This window comes from Pelecanus crispus, chromosome 12 (genome assembly GCF_030463565.1).
Source record: "Pelecanus crispus isolate bPelCri1 chromosome 12, bPelCri1.pri, whole genome shotgun sequence".
Taxonomy (NCBI): domain Eukaryota; kingdom Metazoa; phylum Chordata; class Aves; order Pelecaniformes; family Pelecanidae; genus Pelecanus; species Pelecanus crispus.
The window spans coordinates 28,005,636-28,031,998 of NC_134654.1; the positions used below are offsets into that span (position 1 = coordinate 28,005,636).

Here is a 26,363-nt window from a genome sequence, read left to right on the forward strand (position 1 = left end):
GCAGTGGGGAGGACACACGGGGGGTGGCAGTGGGGAGGACACGCGGGGGGTGGCAGTGGGGAGGACACGCGGGGGGTGGCAGCGGGGAGGACACGCGGGGGGTGGCCGGGAGGGGCAGGGGGAGCGGTGACTTACTGTCCAGCTCGTACTGGGTGAGGGAGACCTCGCTGAGGTTGTGCACGGCGTAGACGGCTGGGTGGCACGGGGCAGGGAGAGCAGGCAGCCGGTTAGTCCCGCACGGGTGGGCTCCCGCCTGTGAACGCCCAACCCAGCATGGCCGCCCACCCCAGGGCGGGCCAGGGGTCCCCTGCAAGGGCCCTGTCACCCCCAGGTGCCACCAGGGCTGTCACAGCACCGAGGAGCCTTTCTATCCTCCGGCACCATCCCCGGAGGGGCACAAGCCGGGTCTGGGCATCGGGGTCTCCACGGGGGTCCGACCGTGGCTGAGAGCGGTGGATGGGGCAAGGTCCAGTCTTGGGCTCTGCCCTTGTCATTTGTGTCCCTGCTGCCCCCAGACTAGATATTAGGAAAAATTTCTTCACGGAAAGAGTGGTCAAGCATTGGGACAGGCTGCCCAGAGAGGTGGGGGAGTCCCCAGCCCTGGAGGGGTTCAAAAAACGGGCAGAGGTGGCACTTGGGGACATGGTTTAGTGGGCACGGTGGTGTTGGGTTGATGGTTGGACTGATGATCTTAGAGATCCTTTCCAACCTTAGTGATTCCTGGTTTTTACTTTCATTAAAAAATAATCCAGCCACCAAGGCAGGAAACATGAAATTAATTACGACTCTCCCCTTAACTGGTTTGGTGGTGGAGTTGGTAGTGTTAGGTTAATCCCGGCCCCCCTGGACCCCCGGCTGCCCCCCAGACCCCTAGGTGCCCTCCTCAGGACCCCCAGATGCCCCCCAGGACCCCCTGAGTGTCCCCCAAACCCCTGAGTGCCCCCCATGGTTACCCCCCAGGCTCGGCAGGACCGTGAGCACTCACGGGCGAGCTCGGCCCACGTGGCGCCGGCGCTGCTGACGCTGCGCAGGGTGAAGCCGCGCAGGCTGTCGTACACCAGCTCGCGGTAGCGGAGGCGGAAACCCAGCAGGATCCCGTTGATCTTGTCCTCGGCCGGGGGCTGCGCGGGGAGGACAGTGAGGGGCTGCTCTGACCCGGGGCTCCCCGGCACCCCGAGATGGCTGTCCCCCGTACGCCCAAGGGGGTGGGTGGCCGGTCCCACAACACCCCACAAGGCAGAGGGGACAGTACCTGCCAGCGGATGAGCACTGATGTGGTGGTGTGCGGCGTGACGGAGAGGATGGTGGGGGCTTCCTCGGGGGCTGTGGGGGAGAAGTGGGCAGTGAGGTTCCAGAGATGCCCTGGGCATGGGGGGATGTGTGGGCAGGGGGGGATACCAGGGCACGGGGGAGATGCCTTGGGCACGGGGGGGGATGCCCTGGGCATGGGGGGGATGCCCTGGGCATGGGGGGGGGGGATGCCCAGGCACGGGGGGGATGCCCTGGGCACGGGGGGGGATGCCCGGGCATGGCGGGGATGCCCTGGGCACGGGGGGGGATGCCCAGGCACGGGGGGGGATGCCCTGGGCACAGGGGGGGGATGCCCTGGGCACAGGGGGGGATGCCCTGGGCACAGGGGGGGGATGCCCTGGGCACAGGGAGGGATGCCCTGGGCACGGGGAGGGATGCCCAGGCACGGGGGGGATGCCCTGGGCACGGGGGGGGGATGCCCAGGCACGGGGGGGGGGGGATGCCCAGGCACGGGGGGGGGGGATGCCCTGTGCAGAGGGGGATGCCCAGGCATAGGGGGGGATGCCCAGGCACGGGGGCGGATGCCCGGGCACGGGGGGGGGGGATGCCCAGGCACGGAGGGGGGGATGCCCTGGGCACGGGGGGGGATGCCCTGGGCACGGGGGGGGGATGCCCTCTCCCTGCCGCGGGAGCCGCAGCCTGCGCTGACCCGCCTGCAGAGTGGTGAGCGACTCCGACTCCTCGCTGTACTCGCTGTCCCCGATGTCGTTCGTCGCCTTCACGCGGAACTTGTAGGAGGTGAAGGGCTTCAGCCTGGACGGAAGCAGGGCGGGACAGGGACGGTGAGGCCAGCGGGTGACCCCACGAGCCACCCTCCCTCCCTCCCGCAGGGCGCTGGTGCTTCCCAACCTTGGCGCAAGCGCTTCTCATCGGATGGGGAAACTGAGGCACGGGGGCAACTGCCCAAAGCAGAGCCCACCATCTCCCCGGCTCCCCATCACCCCACAGCACCGCTCGGGGCCGGCCCGTGCCTCACCTATCCACGACGAAGGCGGTGGCGTTGCGGCTGACGGCGGCGGAGTGCAGCGCCCACTCGCCGTCGGGCAGCTCGCGGGTCTGCACCGTGTAGTAGCGGACGGGGGAGAGCCCGTCGCTGCCCGGCTCCCAGGAGAGCAGCACGCTGCGGGCTCGCACCTCCTCCTGCTGCGCCAGCGGCTTCCCGGGGGGCTGCGGGCGGTCTGGGAGAGGCGAGGGGCTGGGAGCGCCGCGGGCACGCCGTGGGCGCACACGCAGCCCCCCCGCCACGGGCTGGAGCCCCCCGCCCCTTTACCTCTCTTCTCCGTGGTCACCACAAGGACTTCGGCCGCCTCGCCCCAGCCCTTGCGGGTCTGCGCCGCGATGCGGAAGAGGTAGGTGGCCTCGGGCTGGAGGCCGGTGGCCGTGTACTGCCGGGCGCCGGGCTCCAGCACCTCCACGGCGGCCGCGTTGGCCGCGGTGGTGTTGAGGCGGTGGGTGACCTGGTACGCTGCGGGGAGGGGAGCAGCACGGTGGGGCTGGCGGAGGGGACAGCATCCTGGTCCCGCCGTGCACGCCTCCCTTCTCCATCCCTGCCCACGCACAGGGCCAGCAACGAGGGCGTTTTGGCTCCCTGTGCAGGGGAGCTCGCACGCAGCCAGGCTGCCGAGTGGGGAACCCCAGCCCCAAGGGCAACGGGCTCCGAGATGCTGGGGGGATCTCACGGAGCCGGTCTCTCCCCACCCATGTTCATCCCTGCTCCCGCAGGACCTCTGCACCCCTCTGCCGAGCATCCCAGCGCGGCGCAACCGGGATGGCTCCCTACCTACCCAGGATGATGCCATTGGGTGCTGCGGGTGGCTGCCAGACGAGCCGCACTGAGGTGGTCCTCACTTCGGGGAAAAGGATCCCCACGGGGGGCCCAGGCACTGGAGCGGGGAGAGACGGGGTTCACCGGGGGGGGTGCACAAGTGTCTGCAAAGTAGCAGGCCCTGGGCAAGCAGGGCTTGACCCCGTGTGCCAGGAATGAGAGCCCTGGGTGTCCCGGTCAGGCAGAGAGAGGGATTGCCTCAGGGAACAAGGATAGGATGGGATGGGATGGGATGGCCTGAGGCACCTAGGGGACCCCTCCCCCCCCAAGGCTATTCGGGTCTCTCTGCCCATCCGGGTGCTGTTACCGTCATCCAGAGTCCGCTCGAGGATGGGGGGCCGGCTGGGCACGCCATCGCCGATCCTGGTGAAGGCCAGCACGCGGATCTCGTACAGCGTGTACTTGCCCAGCCCGCTCAGCTGGGCGCTGCGGGAGGCATTGCCCTCTGCCAGCCAGAACTGGGCACGGGCATCCGAGCCCTTCTCCTTGTACATCACCTGCAACAGACCCCACGTGACACGGCCAGGCAGGGCCACAGCCCCTGGGACCCCCCGGGACCCCCCGGGACGGAGCAGCGTGGCCACGGCTGGCAGAGATGGGCACCGTCTCTCGGAGCTGGCACAAATAGGGACCTGGCAGTCTGCAGGGTGATTCCCCCCAGGCAAAGCCGTGCTGCCCGGGTCTGCGGGTGAGGCTGGCGGGGCACGGGCCGGGCTGCAAGGCAGGCAGAGCCGCGGCACCGGGGCTGGGGTAGGCGCTCACCTTGTAGCCCAGTATGAGGCCGTTGCAGTCTGCCTCGGGGATGTCGCTCCATCGGACCAGCATGCTGCTGGAGCTGGTGGCCAGCGCCGACACGTTGCTGGGGCCAGAGGAGGGCACTGGTGGAGGGATGAGAGTCGGGGTCAGCGGCCGGATCCGGCTGGGGTGGGTGCTCAGCGCCGCGGGGTGGGCAGCCGTACCTGACTCCCGGGTGCGTCCCGCCACCGAGTGGCTCCAGGGCCCCGAGCCGATGGCGTTGAAGGCTTGGACCTGCACCCGGTACTCGGTCCACTCCTCCAGGTCCTCGATGGTGTACTCCCGCTCCACACGGTCGTGGATGACGTGCACCGCCGGCTGCCCTTGCCCGTCCGAGCGCGCGTACCGGATCTTGTAGCCCACCAAGTCAGGGTTCCCGTTGTACTCCTGCTCCAGGAGGGGCTGGCCCCAGCCAGCAGAGACGGGCACCGTCATTCCCGAGCTCCTGCAGCCACCCCAGCTCCATCCCTGCTCGGCTCCCCGCCTGTCCCCATGAGCCCCGTGCCCATGGGCACAGACCCCCCCGCAAGCCGCGGTCCCCCCTCACCATCCAGCGCAGCCACAGGCTGGTCTCACTGGCCGTCCGCAGGGTGACGTTGGCGGGTGCCACGTCTGGAGGTGCCTGCAGGGTCTGGATCCTCCGGGAGGGCAGGCTGGGGGGGCTGGTGCCCACGATATTCACCTGCCGCATGCGGAAACTGAGAGAGGAGAGGAGGGGGTCACAGCGGGGGTCGAGAGGGCTCCGGTCCCCCGGGGAGGATGCCACGGCACCGTCCTGGCCACTCGCCTGTAGTAGGTGTAGGGCTTCAGGTTGGGCACCTCCATGGAGCGGGCGTCGGGCTCGTTAGCCAGCTGGTGGACGAGCCCCCACTCTTCGGCCTCGCCACTCTGGCCCACCTGCGGGATGGGAGTGGGGTGAGCTGCCCCCCGGCACCCCCTCACTCCCCCCCGGGCCGCCCCGTACCTGTGCCTCCACCTGCCAGCGGGAGATGGAGGTTTTGCCGTCGTAGCCCGGGCGAAACTGGAGGGTGACGGAGCGGGGTCCGATGTTGGAGATGCCCAGGTTGGTGGGGGCACCGGGGAGCTCTGCGGGGAGAGGGCAGGGCGGGTGGCACCGGCCGCTCGCCCCCAGCGCCGGCCGCAGCCCGCCGGCATCGCCGCACCGCCGCGCTCACCTGGCGGCACCCCCGAGGAGATGGTGGAGGAGGAGACCTGGCCCTGGCCCTTGGAGGTCATGGCAGCCACCTCGATGGTGTAGGTGGTGAGGGCGGTGAGGCCGGTGACGCGGTACTCCAGGGTGACGTTGGGCAGGTAATGGGTCACCCGCGTGTTGGTGCGGTTGTACTCCTCCCAGGAGATCCGGTAGCCTGAAACGTGCCCCGTGCCGTCAGCCCCCCCCTCATCACCCACCCCGAGGAGCTGAGTGGGACCAGGGGGAGATGCTGTCGAGCAGGAAGGGGACCAGTGGGAGATGCTACAGGGTGGGAGATGCTGAGATGCTGCAGGGTGGGAGATGCTGAGATGCTGCGGGGTGGGAGATGCTGAGATGCTGCAGGGTGGGAGATGCTGAGATGCTGCAGGGTGGGAGATGCTGAGATGCTGCAGGGTGGGAGATGCTGAGATGCTGCGGGGTGGGAGATGCTGAGATGCTGCGGGGTGGGAGATGCTGAGATGCTGCGGGGTGGGAGATGCTGAGATGCTGCGGGGTGGGAGATGCTGAGATGCTGCGGGGTGGGAGATGCTGAGATGCTGCGGGGTGGGAGATGCTGAGATGCTGCGGGGTGGGAGATGCTGAGATGCTGCGGGGTGGGAGATGCTGAGATGCTGCAGGGTGGGAGATGCTGAGATGCTGCAGGGTGGGAGATGCTGCGGGGTGGGAGATGCTGAGATGCTGCAGGGTGGGAGATGCTGCGGGGTGGGAGATGCTGAGATGCTGCGGGGTGGGAGATGCTGCGGGGCGGGAGATGCTGAGATGCTGCGGGGTGGGAGATGCTGCGGGGCGGGAGATGCTGAGATGCTGCAGGGTGGGAGATGCTGCGGGGCGGGAGATGCTGAGATGCTGCAGGGTGGGAGATGCTGCGGGGCGGGAGATGCTGAGATGCTGCTGCGGGGTGGGAGATGCTGCTGCTGTGGGGTGGGAAGGGGGCCGTTGCAGGAGCCGGGTACCCGCCGGTGCTCCCTTACCCATCAGGATGCCGTTCTTCTCCAGTGGTTCCTGCCAGCTGACCTTCAGGGATGTATCCAGGACGTCGCTGAAGCTGAGATGTCCCACCGGGCCAGGCACTGCCCAAAGACGCGCGGGCTCAGCACGCAGCCACGCACCCGAGGGCAGGAGCCCTCGGCACCCATGGGACCCCCGCAAGGAGAGAGAGCACGGATGGGGCTCCCCTTGGATGGGGCTTCCCGGGGTTCGGTGGCACCCCCGTTCCACATTCCCACCCCGGGAGCTGCAGGGTCTGTCCCGCGGGAACGCAGAGCCTCCCCGTACCGTCCTCGTGGGTGCGCACCAGCTGGGGGGGGCTGCGCGGGCCGTCCCCCGGCGTGGTGAAGCACAGCACCGAGGTGAAGTACTCGGCGAATTTCCGCAGCCCCGCCACGTAGCCCACGTGGACGCTGTCCTGGAAGTTGGGCCGCACCGTCACCACCGTCGCCTCCTCCTCATGCTCCGGCTCCCAGGCAATGAGCTGCGGGAAGAAGGAGCTGGGACGCCGACGCCAGGCAGCCACGTCCCCACTGTGCGCGTCGGTACCGCAAACACCATCCTCTGCGCGCCTCCGGCCTCCTCTTATTTATTCCGAGTTGATTAAATATCAATTAACGGCGCAGGGATGCCTTTAACGGCACGCGTTTACCCCTACGAGCCGATGGGGCGCGCGCGCTTTGTGATTGACTCCCATTGATAACGGCGTGTAATCGGCCGCTCGCCTGCGTTTAGGAGGGATGTTTGGGCATTTAATTGGTATTGTTCAAGATAGCCTATAGCAACTTAATTAAATACTAATTAGGCCCTAAAAACACTAATCAAAAATACTAAGTGGCACTTAATAAGAATGTTAAATATCTTACTCGCTCTGGTTATCTCATTCAGCGGCAATTAAATTCCAGAACTTCTTTTGAGTGGATTAAGAAACAAGTTTAATGTTTCAATTCAATTTAATTAATGTATATTTGAATTAATTGCAATTTGGAATTAATTACAGAGCATGGGAGACTCCGAGCCCATGCAAGTGTTAAATCCCAGTAAATATTATTTTAACAGTCAGGCCGGAATCAATTAAAATCTGGGGCTTCAGCGAGGAGGAGTCGAGCCAGTTTGTGAAGGTAGACCGAGGAGTTTCCCGGCCCCCAGCTGCCCTGTTTTTGGGGAGACCCGTGGGAATCGCCCCTCACCTTGTACCCCTGGTTGATGCCATTGATGAACTGGGGGCTGGGGGGGTTCCAGGTGAAGCGAATGGTGGTGGAGTTGGTGGCCTCGGTCTGCACGTTCCCCGGGGGCACGGTGGGGACTGCCGGGATGAAGGGACGGCTCGCAGCGGCTCCAGCTCCGCAAGGTCCCCTCCATCGGCCGGGCGTCAGCCCCTCGGGAGCACGGGCACCCGCAGCGGGGAGGACCCGGGCACCCAGGCTGGTGCCCCAAGACCCCCGTGGCTGCGCCAGCCCTGCCCTGGCTCTGCAGCCCCGGTCACCCATCCCCAGCCGGTCCCAGTCCCTCTGGGACCCCCAGACCCACCCTCCTACCACCCATCCCCAACACCCCCATGGCACAGCCTGTCGCCGCGGGGGTGAACCCCAAACCCCTGCCCACCCCGCCGCCCCTGCCTACCTCCCTGCAGCGTCCACTCGGTCACCTTCATGCTGTAGACCCCCAGGCCGGCGCTGTTGTACGCCGCCACCTCGATCTCGTAGTTGGTCCAGATGATGAGGTCCTCCAGGAGCAGGTTGTTGACATCGGCATTGGTGATGTTCTTGAACTGGTAGCCCACGGGCAGCCCGGCCAGGCAGTACCTGGGGACCAGGAGCCGTCAGAGCTGCCGGTGTCCCCGCCAGCCCCCCGGGATGCCAGGGATGGGGCACCGGCGCTCCCCCACCGGCACCTACCGGATGATGTAGCCCTTGAGGATGCCGTTCTGGTGGCTCTCGGGGGGAGGTTGCCACTGGATCATGATGGACTGGTTGGTGCGGCCGCTGGCGATGACGTTCTGGGGGGGCGCGGAGGGGGGCTCCTCAGGCAGGGACACCCTGCGGGGGACGAGGTGGGGGTGAGCACCCAGGGCCACCGGCTCCCCCCTGGGACCCCCAGCCGCGGCTCACCTCTCCGTGTCCTTGCTGAACTGCCCCCTGCCCACGTCGTTCACGGCGCAGAGGCGGAACTGGTAGGAGCGAGCGGGGACCAAGCCCCGCACCACCACCGACGTCAGCTCGGGGTCCACGCTGGCCAGCAGCACGGTCCAGGGCGCGTCTGCGGGGGAAGAGGGGGGTGGCGGGGTGGGCAACCCGACCTGCAGGACCCCAGGGCCTTCTGCCCGCTGGCAGGCTGGCTAATGAGTCCCGTGGTCCCCAGGCTCCCCGCAGCATCCTCCTCATCCCCTGCCCACCACCCCGGGGTGACACCGGAGACCCGATTTTGGCCGGTGCCAGCCTTGTCGGGGCCAGCGGTGCTGGGGACGGGGTGGGAGCAGCCGCTTACTGTTCTCGGAGACCTCCACGACGTAGCGGAGCAGGGGGCTGTTGCCGTCGAAGGGCTTGGCCCAGGTGAGGTTGATGGCCCGCTTCTCCATGGGGCTGAGGGCGGCTATGGGGCTCTCCGGGGCGTGGGGGAGCTGCCTGGACGGGGGGGTTTAGGGAGGGGGCGGTTAGGGACGGGGCGCAGCCCGGGGCGCGGGGTGCCGGCGGGGGTGATGGGGGTCTCACCGGACGCGGAGGTGGGCGCTGCGCGAGTCATTGCCCCCGGCCGAGACCACCTTGCAGGTGTAGGTGCCGATGTCGCCCGACCAGGTCTGGGAGATGTGGAGGGTGCCCAGCTCATCCAGGCGCACCCGAGGGCCGCTCTCCGGGCTCAGCGGCGCTCCGTCCTTCTCCCAGATGTACCTGTGCCGGGGCAGGGGGGACCCCAGGAGTCAGGACACCCCGCAGCCCCCTCCAAGGAGATGGGAGCGGGGGTCCCGGCAGCGTGCGGGCTCCCCGTGCGCAGGGCACCAGGTGGCACTGCAGGACCACCAGCGCAGCGCTGGGGACGGTGGCACCCACCGTCTGCCTGCTCCCTGCCCAGGCAGGCAGCGGTGAGGGCAGGCAGGCAGCCTGGGGGTGCCCGGACCCCCTAATCCTCCCAGCCCCGTCGCACGCACCTGACATCCACGCTGGGGTCGTGGGTGACCCCGCAGCTCATGATGGCCTTGGTCCCCTTGATGACGCTCTGGTCCTGCGGCGGGTCGGTGATGCGTGTCCTTGCTGCAGGGGGGGACAGCATGAGCCACCGGCACTGCCCGGACGGTGCAGGGATGGCATCGGCAGGGCCAGCCCAAGTTTGCAGCCATCTAAACCGACCGGCCACATGCCAGCACCCATCCTTGGCGTCCCCAGAGAGCTCCATCCCACACCACGCACGGCAGGAGGCAGCGCCCGGCTGGGTCCATCCTGCGCCGTGCACGCAGGCAGGGCGGCGGGCACTGGTTGCGCTGGCGTGCGCCTTACCCCAGACAACCAGGTCGGCGGAGGCTTCGTCCACGCCGCGGGAGTTGGTGGCCAGGCAGGTGTAGGTGCCGGCGTCGGCGAGGTGCGCGGGGCTGATGAGCAGGCTGCCCGACTCCAGCAGCGTGAAGCGCGGGAGCTGCACCGAGCCGCTGGCCAGGATCCGCTCCCCTGGGTGACACGGGGGAGCCCCGTAAGCCCCCAGCACCCCAGCCATCGGCCAAGCCCGGTGGCCACAGAGCCTGGTGGCCACAGAGCTCGAGGAGGATGCCCTGGGGCCGTGCGGGCAGGCAGCGATGGGCAGGGCAAAGGCAGGGCTCAGAGGGCAGGCTTGCCGGCGCCCCGGTTACCCCCAGCCCCTTTACCTTTCTGCCACGTGATGGCCGGGCGCGGAGCCCCCGAGGTCTCGCAGTTGAGGATCACGGACATGCCGTCAATCACCGTGCTGTCCTGGGGACCCCTGGTGATGTTGGGGGCGATGCCTGCGGGGCGGAGAGAGGCACAGCCACCGCTGAAGCCCTTCCCGGTGCCCAGCCTGGAGCTGCCCCGCTCCAGGGCAAGTCTCATCCCCATGGGAGGGTTCCCGGGGTCCCCGAGCCCCCCGTGGAGCCCAGCCGGAGGGTCCCAGGCACATCCCACCCAGTGCCCAAGCAGGGCACCCCAGGTTGCGGGGTGGGGGTGGCTGGCACCTACTGGTCACGGCCAGGTACGTGGTGGTCTGCACCTCGCCAGCCGCGTTGTGGGCGAAGCACTGGAACATGCCGGTGTCATCGGGGAGCAGCCCGCTGATCTGCAGGCTTCCGTCTGCCAGGAGCTGGAAGCGGGACAGCTTCTCCAGGTGGATGAGGGCAGCGTCCTTGTACCAGGCCATCTCGGGGGGTGGCACGCCTGCAAGAGCCATGGCCACGTCAGGGACAGGGCCGTGGCGGCACAGGGAGGGCGGCTGGGGAGCGGCTCACCTTTGGCTTGGCAGGGGATGGCCACCACCTTCTCCATCTCGGCCGTGATGTGCCTCTCCGGCTCCTTGACGAACTGCGGCGGCTCTGCAAAGGGAAGCCCGGCGATGGGTGGTAGAGCCAGGGTTCCCCCCGGACCCACCACCAAACCACCCCCAGCACCTCCCGCCCCTCGTTTCCCATCTCAACCCCAGGGCTGAGACTGCCCCAACTCATTGCACGCGTAGTTTGGGCTGCCCGCGGCCAGGGCCTCACCCAGGACGGAGAGGTAGGCACCCTCGGCCACGGCGGGCACGCTGCTGCTGCGGAGCACGGCCTCGCACTCGTAGTAGCCGCTGTCGCTCAGCGCGGGGTTGAGGATGGTGAGCCGGCGGCTGTAGTCGCTGATGCCGCTGGAGAGGGGCACCCCGTCCTTCTTCCAGATGATGTGCAGCTTGATCAGCGGCCTGGGAGGGCAGGAGCACGTCGAGAGCCCGCCCCAGCCCCCCAAAATCCCCACCTCCCTCCATCCCGCCGGACCCAGGAGCCTTGGTGGGACGGGACCTGGGGGGAGCCGGGGGCACCCAGCCCCCAGGGCCGGGCGATACCGGGAGGAGATGCCCCATCCCCGTCCCGTCCGCCCCACCGCTACTCGCCTGGCGTTGGCCACGCACTCCATGGTCACCTCCGAGGTCCCGGCCACCACGCTGGTGTTCCTGGGCGGGACGATGATGGTGGGTGCGATGGGATCAGCCGGGCCACCCACGTCTGGGGAGAAGGAGGCCAGAGGGACAGCCATCAGCACCCCCTGCTCACCCCAGGGTGCCCCAGCCCCCCAGCGAGCACCCAAAGCCCTGTGCCCACTCTGCGTGGCACAGAGGAGGCAAGGGTGGCAGGGACCAAGGGGCCACGGGCTCTGCTCTCCCGCGGGAAGCACGGGCAGGTCCAGCCCATCACCTCGGCATCAGGGCGCCTTCACAGCTCTCCCTAAGCCCTCTCCTCCCGCGGGAGCCCACGGGGCACCCCACGGCACCGGCCCGGCCCCCCGCCTGCGCGGCAGTGCCGGCTGGCAGGGAGGAGGGAGAAGGGGAGTATATAAAGCAAAATGATTGCAACAATAAAAAACCCTCATGTAGGCGCTGTAAAAACGCGATCGGCTTGAAAGCTGCTGATATAGCTGAATCCATAAACACGGGCTCCAGGTTGTTTACGGCGCACTGGGACACCGAGGTAGAGGAAAACAGATTAATGGGGCAGGAGGGGAAGGGGGACAGGCAGAGCCCTCCGCCGAAAGGGATAAACCCTGCCGCGGAGCCGCTGGAGGCGAGATGGGATGAGAGGAGCGGGAGCACCGATGCCACTTTGGGACATCTGCCCTGTCACCACCTCAGCGGGGGCCGGGGGACCCTCGGCCAGGTCCTGCAGGGTCCAAGGGGACCGGAGGGACGGGGTCTCAGGGCTCTCCTCCAGGCAGGGGCCGATCCGGAGCAGCGGGGGCTGAGAGGAGGACGCGGGCAGGAGCAGGGCAGGGTGTCGGGCAGCAAAGCTGCTCCCGTTGGGGCTCCACTGCACCATCGCATCCCGCAGCCCCGTCCCGGGCCACGGCCGGATCCAGCCCCGGCAGCGGCGATGGAGGGGGAGGCTCTGCCCGTGATGCAATTAGCGCCTGCAGCACAGCCCAAAGCGCCTAAATAAATTTTGAGGCGGCTGAACTGTTAAGTCAGCAGAAGCCGGAGCCTCTGAAGAGATTTACTGCAAATTAAACTTGGGGGCGAGCCAGGCGGAGCCGGGGGAGCGGGGCTGGGGGGGGGGTAAGGCCCCCCGCACTCACTGGCCACGCTCAGCGTGATGGGCTGGCTCGTCTTGTTGTCCCCGTTCTTGTCATTCACCGCCTGCACGTAGTAACGTCCCGCGTCTGGGGCCACCGTGGAGAGGATGACGAGGGTGTTCTCCAGCGTGATGGCTCTGCGGGGACGAGCGGGCGGCGTGAGATGGGGACGCGAACCCAACGGGGACGCTGATGCGGCGAGCTGGGACCCTTGTTCCCGCACCCAGCACCCACACCGGCCCTGGGGCACCCACATGGGGTGGGCACGGCCCCCAGCCTTCCTCCCACCCCTCCCCAGACAGGGGCTCGTCTCAGGCAAGAGCCGGGAGCGTGCCGGGACCGAGCCCCACACCCCCCCGCACCAAGCGGAGCACATCAGATGGTGCAGATTAATAGGACTTTTTTTATTTTTTTTATTTATTTTTTTTTTTATGGAACGATCTAATCTGCTGGAAACATAAAATGGTTTGGGGAATATATTTTTACCATTAAATATGAGATAAAGCAGTTTTATCTCCTCAATCCTGCTTTGCAAATAGAAAGGAGACCAGTTCAATTCCTGCATAATGTGGGTTACAAATTCAATTCCCGCACGCTGCGTCTGCCAGCGCCGGGCACGCCGCTCCGGTGCCGCCGGGGCCTGCCGCAGCCCCACGGGGACGCCTGGCACGCGCGTGTGTGCCGTGCCCGGCTCCGCCACGCCGGGTGCCGCCCCGGCACGTGCTGCGCCCCTTTTGCCCGCCTTCCTCCCTCTTATTTTCATTTTTTTTTTTTTTAAATGCATTTCCCCAGTGACAAACAGAGCCATTAGTCGCCAAGCCTGTCTCTGGGTTTTAGCACGATGCGCTCAAGACATCTGTTAAACATCCTTATTCATAGAATCACAGAATAATCCAATCGTTTAGGTTGGAAAAGCCGTTTCAGATCACCCAGTCCAACCATTAACCTCACACTGCCAAATCCATCACTAAACCAGTTAAGGGGAGAGTAGCAATTTCATGTGGGCAATGGCAGCCGAAGGGAAACGCAGCCCCTCCGGATGCCGGGGGGATGCCGGGGGGATGCCGGGGGGATGCCGGGGGGATGCCGGGGGTACTCACATGCGGCTGCTCGGGGAGATCTTCCGGCCGTCGCGAAACCAGGTGACCTGGGGCTGGGGGAAGCTGGCGATGCGGGGCGCGCGGATGACGGCCGCCTCCCCGTGGGACACGCTCTGCTGCGTCTCGCTGTCCTCGAAGCTGCCCATGTCTGCAAAACGTGGGGGAGAACCGCGTCAGGGGCTGGGGAGGGGCCGGCGACGCGCCCAGGGACCCAGCGGGGTCCGGCCCCGGGTGCGGCTGGGGAGCAGGCTGGAGGCTCCGGGGATGGGCTCCCTGGGGTCTGCTCTCCGCTCCCCTCCTCGGCCGGGGTGGCTCGGCCGGCGGTGGGCTACCAGGAGCCGTCCCCGCAGCACCCGGAGCCGCCCAGCCCCGCCGCCTGCCCCCCAGACCGGGGACCCCTGCCCAACCATGCCCCACCAAGGAGGGGGTGCAGCCGCAGCGAGGGGGGCTCAGCCCCGGCGCTCCCCGGCATCTCTCCCCGCCCCAACCCACGGCCCAGCACCGGGAGCATCCCGGCACAACCTTGGCTCCGCGGGCAAGGTTGGGGCACCCGCTGCCTCCGTCCTGCCCGGCCCTTCGCAGGCTGGAAGCGCGCAGAGGTTGAGGAAAGCGGAGTGAAACAGGATGCATGGAGAAGGGCTGGGGGTGGGGGGGGGCAGGGGATTTTTATTGACTTCCCTTAATTGCTGTAATTAAAAACATGTAAAGAATCTTTTTTTAACGACTTTGCCATTATCGTTAGTTGTTAGCACAGCTGCCTTATTAATTTCTCATTAGCTTCCTGATTTCTCGTTGCTCCTCAGGAAGGGGCTTAAGGGGACGGGATTGGGGGCACCCCGGAGGGGAGGAGTGACAGAGATGGCCGAGTCCCCCGGGGCACCGAGCCAGCGTCCCAGGTCCCAGCACCCTCCTGTCCTGCTTAAACCCCCCACGGCGCCTCTGCCTCACCCCCCCAGCGCAGACCCCGGGGGTCTGGCCCATCCCGCTCGGGTCCACTCGTTTGCAGGATCCGTGCCGAGCCGTGGCAGTGGCACCCGGGACCAAGTTGCCAGCCCGGATGCCCGTGCTCGGGCGCTGGCAGATGCGGCCGCCTGGCCCCGCACGCTCCTGGCTGCTTTCAGGAACGATTATAAACGGTGTGCGCTGTCAGCGCTCCGCGCAGCCGAGGAGGAGCGGGGCTGCTCTTACGCTGCAAAGCGTTTCACACCCCACCAGCGAGCCGGAGCTGCCTGCCCGGACGCGGTGCTGCGAGTTTCCCCTGCACCCCACGCTCTGCCCCGTCCGTGGGGTGCCCCCCTGCACCCCCAACCACCACGGCCCCGCTGGGCAGCGGGAGAAGCAGAGGCAGCAACAGCCCCGGCCGTGCCAGCATCACCCCAGGGATGCTCCGGACCCGTGTGCCGGCCACGGGCTGCTGCACCAATGCCCGAGCCGTCCCGGTCCCCACGTGCACCGATGCCCGAGCCGTCCCGCAGCGCCGGGGAGCTGGGTGTCCCCGGCCGGTCCCCGCGTGCACCGATGCCCGAGCCATCCCGCAGCACCGAGGAGCTGGATGTCCCCGGCCGGTCCCCGCCAAGCAGGGCTGTCACTTACAGGCCACTTGCACCTCGGTCTGGCGCTGCAGCAAGGCTCCCATGCGGTTGCGGACAATGCAGCGGTAGAAGCCGGCATGCGTGCGGTCCAGCGACGTGATCATGTACCTGCGGGAGACAGGAGCCACCTCAGTGACACAGCCAAGCGACCGTCACAGCCCCCGGGAGAGGCTGCAGCTCCCACGCAAGCCCCCAAATTTACTGCTGGGCAGCAACCCCCTGCGCCAGGGGACCAGCTCCGTCCCCAAGGAGCAGCTGCTGGAGGTCACGCGTGTAGGCGCGTGTCTGTGCAAGCACGTATGTGCACACACGTGCACGCCGGGGAGACAGCGCAGCGTCCCGGACTCGCTGCCACACACGCAAAAGGCGCTTTCACCACGCCACGCGTGCGGCGTGAGCCGGCGGCGCCGGGGGTGGATGGCGACGCACCGCCGCGAGCGGCCGGCGCTGGGCAAGTGGCTTCGAGCCGTCAAAAGCAGAGGTGGCTGCGGGGGACCTGGCACCCGCCGTCCTGACCCCTGCGCCGAGCCCCCCGCAGAGGCACGCCGGGGTCTGCCGGGGTCCCCCCGCCTCGGCCCCGCATGCAGCCGAGTCCAGCACCGCTCCGAATAGCCGGGGCTGAGCCGCCTTATCATCCCCAGCGCCCGCTGCTCTTATCAGCCGCCAGCGCCAGCAGCTGATAAGCAGATTGAGGAAATAACCAGGTCTCGACTCGCCCACCGCCCCCAAACGTCGCCCCGAGCCCGACCCCGCTGCCACCAGACCTCCCCAAGCAGTCCCCACTGCCAGGAGGGGTGCAGGCGCTCCTGGCTCCATCACCTCCCAAAAATGCGCTGGATCCCCTCGCAGGGTGCTGACCCTTGGCGGGGGACGGGCAGGCACCGCAGCATCACCTTCCCCGACGGGGAGCGCTCCGAGATAAAGCAGTAAGGGAATAAATAAGCAAGCTCAAGCCTCCTTGCCCAAAATCTAATCTTGCATTAAAAGACGCCGCGGGCTGTTTCGGCAGAGCTTTGTTTGTTCTTTGGATAACAGCATAAATTAAACTTTCCTAAGACAGGAGGAGCACGTCCCCTCTGCCGGGAAGCACGGTGGGCCCCTGCGCCCACCCTCCCCGGCGTGGGAGATGGTGCCGGGGACACGGGGCCCCCGCCTCGCCCGGTGGCACCGCCGAGCTGGGATGGGCACCGTGGCGCTGGCACCAAACCTGCGGACGGACGCCCACCCACCCACGTGGCTGCCGGTCACCCATCCCCGCGGGAGAAGGGAGGATGCCCTTTGGGAATGAGTCCTTGAGTGCCACGGCTGCTATTTAAAAATGATCCCCAGAGGCTTTAAATAAGATATTTCAATTCCACGGAGCTGTCAGGAACTGATGCGGACACCAGGAATAATAGGCCCGCTCTCCTTGTGGCGTCCTCGCTAATAGATCACGCACCGTGACTCCTAAACACACACGTGCACGTGGACGGACGGACGGACACTCGCCGATGCTCACCCGCCCGCTCGGCAGCGCAGGGGCGCGCGCGGTCCCCACACAGACCTCCTGTGCCACGTCCTCGCTGCCACGTCCCCCCCAAACCCACCATCCCGGGACGGTGCAAAGCCCCCGGCGCAGCCCCCGTGGGACCCAAACCTTGCCCACCCTTGGGGCTCGCACGCACCCACGCACGAAGCACCCACCGACGCGCAGCCCCGCTGCAGCGCATCGTCCCCGCGCGCCGGGAGCCAGGGGCTGGGACGCGTCCGTGGGCACGGGGAGCCTTCACCCCCCCGATGGGGACACCCCTGCAGCCCCAATTAACGGGGTCTGGTCCCCGCACCACCGGAGCTGGATGAGCTTTAAGGAGCTTTTGCACACACCTAAGCGGCTGAAAATAGCCCGGAGAAAGGAAATCAATTACCGGGCGCAGCCTGGCCCGCAGTCATTAACCAAATACGAGCAGAGACTTTGTTCTCCGCCGCTCGCCTTCCACAGAGGCTTTTAGCCAAGATCGCTCGGATTTGATTTCCTTCCCCGTCGCGCCTGGCTGTAAGCGGGCAGGAACCCATCCCACCCCCTCGCAGGGGGACGCGCAGCGGGCAGGAGGAGGGGGTGAAGCGTGCAGCCCCAGCACCACCGCGCAGCCCCCCCCAGTTTGAGCAAGCAGGAGCGGCCACGAGCCGCGGCCACGAGCCATGGCCACGAGCCGCGGCCACGGCTGCTCCTCCGTGGCCAGGAGCTCCCGGCTCCTCCGTGCAAGCAAGCGGCTTCTCCGCTTGGGGCCGATCCTGCCTCCCGGCGCCCGCGGGCACTGCCCAAACCGGGTGGCTTTGCCCATCCACCAGCCCGGGCGCACGTTTTGCACCGCTCGAGCCGGGAGCGAGGTCTGGCCGCGCTCCCGGCGCAGCCCTTGCTGCTGACTCCGCCGTTCCAGGGGCTTGTTTGGTTTGTTTTTTAAAGACAGAGGTTGACAGGGCACTGTCTGTGGGGAAAAGCACTTCCGAAGCACGGAGCGACCCACGCTTTAAAAAAATGCACTGATGGAAAAGAGCGGCGGTCTCCAGGCTCGCTCAGGAAGCGGCCGTGCCACGCTCGGCCCCGGGGTCAGGAGGCAGAATCCCCATGCCGGGGGACCGGCGGGTTTGCAGAAGCAGCCGGCCGGCGGAAGGCTTTGGCACCGCATCGATCTGACAGATGGATGGGCTGCGCGTCGGGAACGACAACCTCCCCATCCATCTACCCAGCAGCTCCGCAGCGGCGAGGCAAGGCAGGGCACAGCACCACGAGCAGCCACAACCCCCCGCGCCGTGCAACCGGCACCGGTAGCACCGATACGCTCGGCACGCCGGGCTGCGCGCACCACCTTGTTATTGTAGGGTTGCTCCCAGCCTTGGCCGATGCCGGCGGCTCTGTTATTGTAGGGTTGCTGAGAAGCGTGGGGCTGACGCTGCCGAATTATTATTAGATTGAGGGGGTGGGGAGGGGCCGGGAAAAGCATCAGCCAAAGGATTTGATCCATCGAATTGAAAGCCCGAAGAGTGCAGAAATCTGTGTGGTTCTTCCAATGGCGCCTAGTGACAGCAACAGCTGGATCAGATTTTGGATATAAGCACATTGACACAGTCCCCTTTGATTAATATCCTGTATAATGACTAATTAATTCTAGAGGGGACATGTATTCGAATAGTTACTGTGCAATAATGAAATGTCAAGTGAGCATTAAAACACACTTAGCGAAGGTTTAACGACTCCCAGCATCTGAGCCACGCGTCCCAGCATCTCCGCCCGCGCCCGGCCGCGGCGCTGGGCTTCTGCTCAACGTGTTTTTAAATAACCCCCCTGGTATTTCGTCAGCCCCTGTTAATTGTATTATTGGATCTCAATTAGCTCCTGATTGGAAAGGGCTCTGTTTTGACACACATGGCCGGAGCCGTCACCTCTCCACTTGCCAGAAGTGTTTTCCTTTGGTCAGGGGAATTCGGCGGGCGCCGGCAGCCCTGTAAATCGCCGCCTCAACTGGTCCCGCCAGAACAATGAGCCATTTAATAATTAATATCCACGTATTCATCTGCCGCCTTCCTGCGGAGCAGGGAGGGGAGCGAGCGCGCAAGCCTCAACCCGCGGTGCAGCATCCGGAGGGCTCCGGCGCGTCCCTCGCCGGGACCTCGGCCACCACCCAGCTCAGGTGGCATCTTCGGGCCGGAGAACCCCCCGCCGGTCTCCTTCCCGTGGCTGCCTGAGCCCACGCAAGGTCCCAGCAAGGAGATCCCCTCCATCGCCTTCCCTCCACGTGCCTGATGCCTGCGCGGTGCTGGGCACCGCTGCCCTGCGCCCGGCAATCACTGCTGCTCACTCACGCCATCCTCCCCGTCTCCCCCTCAAAGCCAAAACACGGGGAAAGGCAGGAGGCTTCACAGCACAAGCATCACCAGCACAGCCCATGCCGTGCTACCCGCTCGGCGCCGCCTCGCCCACGCTCCCGGGGGCTTCGCCAGGAGCAACCCGCGCTGCCGCGCAGCAACGCCGAATGTGAAGCCGGCCAGCTTGGAGCCGCGGGCACCGGGCGCTCGCTGCGGGGCTCCCGCTTAGCCTGGCTGCAAGGCCTCTGATGTTCGTCAGCTTGCAGTAATTATATTATTGAACGGCAATTAACTCCCCGGGGGAGAGCGCGGTGCTTCGCACCTGGGCTGGCAAAGGGCAGCTCCAGCCGGAGCAGGGACGTGCTCCCAGCGAGCAGCATCGCACGCTGGGGTCCCAGCGGGGAGCTGGGGGTGAAGCGCCCTGTTTGCCCCCAGGTCTGGTTTTTTGAGAGGGTCCTGGCTCCATGTTTGGCGTAATTTGGGAATAAAGTACAGGTGTCAAACCTCTGGGGTCCTCAAAAGGCCGTAAAGGCTTGGCGGGGTCCCGCGTGTGCGGCACGCCATGCTCCCTGCATCCCTGGGGCACACGTACCCCAAAACATCCCAACCCAGTGAGGGGGGGGGCGAAAGAGCCCCGAATCCACCCCTTCTCAATTAGCCCATGCAGGACAGCTCCTGCCAACCCTCCCCATGCACGGGAGCAGATGGGGACGCCACGCGCTGGAAGCCAGCCCCGGGGTCTGCGGGGTCTTGGGGCCGCAGTTTGCCCGAGAAAGGCAGGGCAGGGCGGGGGGATCACTCGTGCCAACGCTGTTTTGCTGCGGTGAGCGCTGTGGCGGCGAAGCCAGCAAGTGTCGGAGATGTAATTACACTTTTCCAGGCTCCAAGCTCCCGGCAAAGGGGAATCTGGGCTCTTGGGAAGAGGCGGGGGATCCTTTAGTCGCTGCTGGGCTCCCGCACCAGCTGCGGAGGGATGTGGGGAGAGGAAAGAGGGCTGATTTAGTAGACAGAAGATGCATCTCTACGGATGGGAGTCCGTCCAGAGGTAATCTATGTGTAAGGTAATTTCCAAAGGCAGCAGGACTCGATGCAACCCTTAATAGGACAATCTCATGTGATAAATTACCAGACCCAACTAATCTGCATGTTAAATTTCTTGTATGAGAAATAAATATCCTCAATTCACCAGAGAAGCGCTTTCCTTCCGAGGATTTCATTAAAGACATCAAGCTGCCTGATTTGCATGTTATGATTCCTCGTACAAGAAGAAGTCAGGCTCTGGAGAGCTCGCAGGAGAGCCCGGCACCGGCGAGATTATGCACGGAGAAAACAGAGCTGGCCCTGGAGAGCGCAGCGCCGGCGTGCCAGGGCACGGGAGCGGAGCGCGCCGGCAAGCTTCCACCACCAGCCCTGCCGTCACCTTAACGAAGGTCGCAACGGGCATCGGAGGGGACGGGGATCTGCTGTGGGGTCCCCAGGCGCGGGAGGCAGCTGGGGTCCCATGGGAGAGCTCTCTCCACGCACCCCACGCCAGCGGCAGGCAACGGAGGCAGCAAGTGGGTGAAGGCAGGCTGGTCCCTGATCCCCTGCGGTTCCCAGGGATGCTCCCAAGGGGGACGGGTCCACGTGCACACCCAGAGCCAGGCTGGTCCCTGATCCCCCATGGTCCCCAGGGATGATCCCAAGGGGGACGGGTCCACGTGCACACCCAGAGCCAGGCTGGTCCCTGATCCCCCATGGTCCCCAGGGATGATCCCAAGGGGGACGGGTCCATGTGCACACCCAGAGCCAGGCTGGTCCCTGATCCCCCGCGGTCCCCAGGGATGCTCCCAAGGGGGACGGGTCCATGTGCACACCCAGAGCCAGGCGGGTCCCTGATCCCCTGCGGTTCCCAGGGATGCTCCCAAGGGGGACGGGTCCACGTGCACACCCAGAGCCAGGCTGGTCCCTGATCCCCCATGGTCCCCAGGGATGATCCCAAGGGGGACGGGTCCATGTGCACACCCAGAGCCAGGCTGGTCCCTGATCCCCCGCGGTCCCCAGGGATGCTCCCAAGGGGGACGGGTCCATGTGCACACCCAGAGCCAGGCGGGTCCCTGATCCCCTGCGGTTCCCAGGGATGCTCCTGAGGGGGACGGGTCCACGTGCACACCCAGAGCCACGCGGGTCCCTGATCCCCCATGGTCCCCAGGGATGATCCCGGCGGGGGACGGGTCCATGTGCACACCCAGAGCCAGGCGGGTCCCCAATCCCCTGCGGTCCCCAGGGATGCTCCCAAGGGGGACGGGTCCACGTGCACACCCAGAGCCAGGCTGGTCCCCGATCCCCCGCGGTCCCCAGGGATGCTCCCAAGGGGGCATGGCTCCGTGCACACCCAGAGCCAGGCTGGTCCCCAATCCCTCTGAGGTCCCTGATCACACTTGATCCCCAGGGATGCTCCTGAGGGAGGACAGCTCCGCATGCACATGGAGCCAAGCTGGTCCCCGATGCCCCCACAGTCCCCAGGGATGCTCCCGAGGGGTCGGCTCCACCTGCACGCAGAGGCACTGCCCCGGCCCTCGCTGGTTCGGGGCCGGGGATGAGCCGAGCCCGTTCCCCACCTGCCCCTCGCCGCACGCCAACAAGTCGCTCCGGTGGCAAGCTGGCGGCTGAATCGCTGCGGGAAGGAAAGGGCGGTTGCCATGGAAACACGCTGCCAAACTGGGAGAGCGGCTCCTTCCCTTAAAACGCAGCGTGAGCTCGGCCGACCGACAGATGAGGATGAACCAGAGCAGCTCACCGGGAGCACGGGGCCGAGGGGGCACGAGCCCCAGCCCCCAAAAAAATGGGTAAAATGCACGAGGGCGACAGCAGCCGGCGGTGCCGGCGGGATGCCCTGCTGCAGGAGAGGGTTTGGGAAGGAGCGATGAGGATGCTGAGGATGAAATTCTTGGTGACACGCCGTCCTGGCCAGGAACCGCGAGGCAATGCCACGAAGCCCGGCCGGCTCCCAGGGCACGGGCCCCCCGCAGCACACGGCCCCGCTGCAAGGCACGGTGCATCCTGTCACGGGCACAGCCAGGCCCCGGGGAAGGTCCCTCCTGCTCCCGGAGTGGGGACGCGCCGGGGGGGCACGTGCCAGCCCTGAGCCGGGGGGGACCGGCTGCACCCTGCATCCCTCACCCACGCCGCCGATGCACCCGCAGCCATTCCTGGCCCCCGCACAGACAGGAGCATCCCCGAGCCTCCCCGGCCGTCAGCACCAACCCTCGCCTCTCCAAGGATTACTCTGTTTCTAAACTCGTTAACTTTTAATTACTACCTTCCCACTGCCTGAGCAGGCTGGCTCCGTGCCACCGACATCTCTATTAAAATTCAATTTCTGCCCATCATAACTAATTTTGGTACTTCGCCTTCCTCACCGGCAGCCTTCAATTCCAGGCAAGACATCCAAACTCTCATCTCGACGCGTTAAATCCCCGCGGAGTCCCGGGGACAGGCAGCGCGAAGCTGGTGCTGGCAGGTTGCATCCTCGCCGCGGAGAGGACGGGTTAAAGCCAGGCAGCGATTTGCATAGAGGCTGTTTGCTTCATTAGCCGCGGCTGTGTTTGTTTGGGCTTTCCCCACGTGTGTGTGTGTGTATTTTCTCGCTTCCTTCCTTAATCCTTTCTGGCTGGATGCTGGAGCCGGAGGTGGGGGCCGGGGGCTCCGGCGAAAGGGCTCACCTTGGTGCAGGGATGCAGGGATGCGGGGCTCCAGAGCTGCTGGGCATCCCAGAGCTGCTGGGCATCCCAGAGCTGAGACACGAGCGCTGGCCCCGTTCCTACAGAAGGGTAAACTGAGGCACGGAGCAAACCCAGGAGCAGACCCAGGAAAGGAAAGCAGGATTCCTCATTCTGGGTTTGGAGGTGCCCCCCAGGTGCCCCGACCTGCTCCGAGGACGGGGCAGAGCTCGGGGTCGGGGTCCCGATGCTTTTCTCCTGGGGTGGGTGGCTCTGCCCCAGCGCTGTGCAGCTGCCCTGGAGGAGCCCCCGCACAGGCTCTGCGTCCCCCCTGCCCCGCTGTCACCACCGTCCCCGCAATCCCATTTAAGGGTTGACATCTTGCGTTGCTCCCGCTGCAGCCAGCGTGACTCCTGACAGGCGTGAGCTGTGCGCATCGCGGCGTTCAACAGGTCTCTGAGCTTCGACGCTGTGGCTAGGGACAAGGGACCCGTCCCACGGCGCGCGCAGCACCGGTGCAAACACCCAGCACCGAGCCGGGGGCATCGCAGAGCTGCAGCCACCACGGCTTAGTGGGGGACAGCCCCCAGGGTCCCCAAGGATGGCCGCTGCTCCAGCACCCGGCACGGCACCGTGCTGGGGAGGGGACCCAGCACCCAGCACGGCACACGGTGCCAGGGAGGGGACCCAGCACGGCACGCGGTGCCGGGGAGGGGACCCAGCACCCAGCATGGCACGCGATGCCGGGGAGGGGACCCAGCACCCAGCACGGCACGCGGTGCCAGGGAGGGGACCCAGCACCCAGCACGGCACGCGATGCTGGGGAGGGGACCCAGCACCCAGCACGGCACACGGTGCCAGGGAGGGGACCCAGCACGGCACACGGTGCCAGGGAGGGGACCCAGCACGGCACGCGGTGCTGGGGAGGGGACCCAGCACGGCACACAATGCCGGGGAGGGGACCCACCACGGCACGCGATGCCGGGGAGGGGACCCAGCACCCAGCACGGCACGCGATGCCGGGGAGGGGACCCACCACGGCACGCGGTGCCGGGGAGGGGACGTCACCCAGCCACATTGTCTGCGTTCCTGGCATCCCGGAGCAGCCCCGCGTTGCTACAGCAACATGAAGCCTTTGGATTCAATGCCTTTAAACGGGGAGCGGCTTGTCTCGGGCTGAATTATTGATTAAAACAGAGAGAATGACACACGCAGACAGAAGAGATGGCGAGAGGTGCCCAGCTTGATTTAAAGGCGAGCTCCAAGCGGGCAGTGACGCGGGGCCGGCCGCTCTGTGGCCGGATTAGTGGGAGCACAGGGCTGGATGCCCGAACCTGGGGTGATCTCTGGAGCCGCCCTTTCTTGCTCCTTCCCCGAGTCGGGCTGCTCTCGGGGAGCCACGAGCCGGCTGCGATCTGCAGCCCGGTGTTAATCCCAGTCTGTGCAAACGCCTCCTCCCCGGTGTTGACCTGCTTAAATCCACCGTTTGCTCTCCAAACAGAGGTGGCAGCTCCCGGCGTGCCAGCCGCCGCCTCCCCGGCACGGCAGCTCCTCGCAGGGGGACCAGCGATGCCGCAGCGGCTGCCGGCAGGGACCAGCGTGCCGGGCGGGATTCGTCCCGGATGCTCGGCAGCCGACGCGGCGGTGGGGACTCACCGGTATTCCAGGGAGAACTTGGTCAGCTCCCGGCTGTTGCGCAGCCACTTGAACTCGAGGGGCCAGCTGCCCTCCGCCATGCACGTCAGGACCAGGCGGTTCCCCTCCAGGTGGACCTGGCTCCGCACCGGCTCCGTCTTAAAGTACGGGGAGACATCGTCTGCGGAGAGAGGAGGGAGAGGGGCTGAGAACCAGGAGCTGCCCCACACCGGCCCCGCGAACGGCGTGCCCGGCCCCATAGCCTGCCAGCCCCACAGCATCAGGACCGCTTCATCGCGGGCAGGACCGAAACGCAGCGGCGCGTGGGCAGGGGGATGCTGGCGGCCACCTCCCTGTCCCCCTGTCCCCCCAGACCCCTCCACTGGCCATTTGCTCCCCCTGAGCCATTTCACAAGCCTACGGACGACAGCTTAGCCCATCTAGGGTTTATCTAAGCTGCTTGCTTTGCTTTATTCCCGGCTGCCTTTGTGGTGTTTCAGAAGCACTGAGCTTTCAACTCGGGGGGTGAAGGGGGCGGAGGGGCTGGGAGCGGAGCGAGACATAAACACTTACTCCTCTCCTGTTTTATTTGCTAAGTAAAACTATAAATCGAAACACACAGCTCCATTTTCTGCTTAACAAATGGAAGCCCTTTTACTTCAAAGACACATTCATATTCCCCAGCAGCTTTCAAGTGCGCTTTCAATCATGGCTTTGCGTTTTTTCTTTGGGGTAGGGCTTTGCTTTCTTGTGTGCGCGAGCTGAATTCCTGCCGCAGCTCTCCGCACCGTGAGCCGGCACCAAAGCAGCGCCCGTGCCCGTCGGCTCAGCCCGCTCCAGTGCCCCATCGCCCTGGGGGGTGTCACGAGTTTTGCAGGAGCTCAGAGGCACCCAGACACCGCCAGACCTGCTCTGGGGGTCCCTCTCCTCCCCTCGGCGGCGGGGCCCGGCTCCTGCACACCCTGGGGTGCCCGCTTGCTGCACCCACACGGAAATGCCCATCTCACACCCGGCTGCCCCATCCTGCCGGTCCCTGGGGTGGGCACGGCGGTGCTAAATGCCAGGCAAGTCAGTAGGCAGGGAAGGAGCAGCTCGCGGCTCCTTAATTTAATCCTCCTCTCCGACCTTCAGCAGCACTGGCTGGCACGGGCAGCCCTTATCCCGGTGCCCCTGCCCCAGGTCCCGGCTGGATCTGGGCATTGGGGCACCTTGCAAAGCAGGCGTGCTTTGCACCGGGCAGTTTGGCACCAGGGCCGAAGCCGGCAGCAGCGCAGCGAGCCCCAGATGCCGCAGGGGGCCGGCGGGTGCCCGCGGGCACCACAGCAGCTCGGGGCCCCGGCTGTGGGGTTTGGCACCAAGGGCGGCTGGCTGCGAGCCGGGCCCGTGGCCGCGTGGTTCCCCAGTCTGGAGAGCTTGTGGCAGCCCTGCGGCGGCCGAGCTGCGGCTTTTGGGCTGCCCAAGGAGCGAGGCCGCTGGGGCTGAGCCAGCCGGGCTCGCGGGGAACGTCCAGGCACAGGATCTGCGCCCGTGCACGGCGTGCGCCGCCTCTGCGCCCACGTGCGTGGGGCTGTGCACGCGTGTCCCCGCCACGGCGTGGCAGGAGCTTGACCCGCAACGCCGGGGCTTCACCCACGTCGGGCTGGAGACTCGTGGGATTACCACAGCCCCCGGCTGGGGCCGTGGCACTGCCAGATGCCAAACACCTGCATGAAACCAGTAAACGAGCCACGGAGCGGACCCGGGGTTTGGCTGGGCTGGGTGCAGCCGATGCATCGCTGCGTGCAGCCGATGCATTGCTGCAGCGAGGACCCAGGGCAAAAGGGGCCGATCCCCAGGCACCGGCGGTGGTCACGCACGCGCGGGCACCAGAAACCACAGGACCGCAGGGCTGAGCGCTCCGGCGGCACAGCCAGGCTAAGACCCGGTGTGTTCAGTGCACACCCCCCCGCCGAGCCCAGCACCCAGCATTTGGGAGGGGTTTGGGAGGCAGGGTGCTCCTGGTGCACCTTCCCCTGGGCCCGCACGCCGTTTGCATACGTCCTAATTTGATTTTAAGCAGCTAAGGCTCGTCTTGCTTTGAAGCGCCCAAGCCATCTGTTCTGCATTAAGG

General features: G+C 66.1%; 1 protein-coding gene across 1 annotated transcript in view; it reads right to left on the bottom strand.

Annotated features, from left to right (window-relative positions):
* The window catches only part of SDK2 (sidekick cell adhesion molecule 2), a 35,311-nt gene extending 10,798 nt beyond the window's left edge, over positions 1-24,513 (bottom strand). Inside the window, exons 1-33 of the mRNA XM_075720163.1 lie at positions 24,275-24,513; positions 15,076-15,182; positions 13,483-13,630; positions 12,386-12,519; positions 11,211-11,322; positions 10,831-11,021; positions 10,579-10,662; positions 10,313-10,507; positions 9,985-10,101; positions 9,623-9,790; positions 9,277-9,379; positions 8,843-9,019; positions 8,619-8,755; positions 8,243-8,390; positions 8,030-8,170; positions 7,755-7,936; positions 7,322-7,437; positions 6,420-6,615; positions 6,116-6,214; positions 5,107-5,298; positions 4,896-5,017; positions 4,719-4,828; positions 4,479-4,629; positions 4,096-4,333; positions 3,899-4,014; positions 3,444-3,633; positions 3,096-3,194; positions 2,582-2,776; positions 2,288-2,489; positions 1,961-2,064; positions 1,253-1,323; positions 986-1,121; positions 136-192 (exon numbers count right to left, since the gene is read on the bottom strand). Coding sequence (XP_075576278.1) covers positions 136-192; positions 986-1,121; positions 1,253-1,323; positions 1,961-2,064; positions 2,288-2,489; positions 2,582-2,776; positions 3,096-3,194; positions 3,444-3,633; positions 3,899-4,014; positions 4,096-4,333; positions 4,479-4,629; positions 4,719-4,828; positions 4,896-5,017; positions 5,107-5,298; positions 6,116-6,214; positions 6,420-6,615; positions 7,322-7,437; positions 7,755-7,936; positions 8,030-8,170; positions 8,243-8,390; positions 8,619-8,755; positions 8,843-9,019; positions 9,277-9,379; positions 9,623-9,790; positions 9,985-10,101; positions 10,313-10,507; positions 10,579-10,662; positions 10,831-11,021; positions 11,211-11,322; positions 12,386-12,519; positions 13,483-13,630; positions 15,076-15,182; positions 24,275-24,513 — 4,777 coding nt within the window. The remainder of the gene's footprint in view (positions 1-135; positions 193-985; positions 1,122-1,252; positions 1,324-1,960; positions 2,065-2,287; positions 2,490-2,581; positions 2,777-3,095; positions 3,195-3,443; positions 3,634-3,898; positions 4,015-4,095; positions 4,334-4,478; positions 4,630-4,718; positions 4,829-4,895; positions 5,018-5,106; positions 5,299-6,115; positions 6,215-6,419; positions 6,616-7,321; positions 7,438-7,754; positions 7,937-8,029; positions 8,171-8,242; positions 8,391-8,618; positions 8,756-8,842; positions 9,020-9,276; positions 9,380-9,622; positions 9,791-9,984; positions 10,102-10,312; positions 10,508-10,578; positions 10,663-10,830; positions 11,022-11,210; positions 11,323-12,385; positions 12,520-13,482; positions 13,631-15,075; positions 15,183-24,274) is intronic.
* Between the last annotated feature and the right edge of the window lie 1,850 nt (positions 24,514-26,363).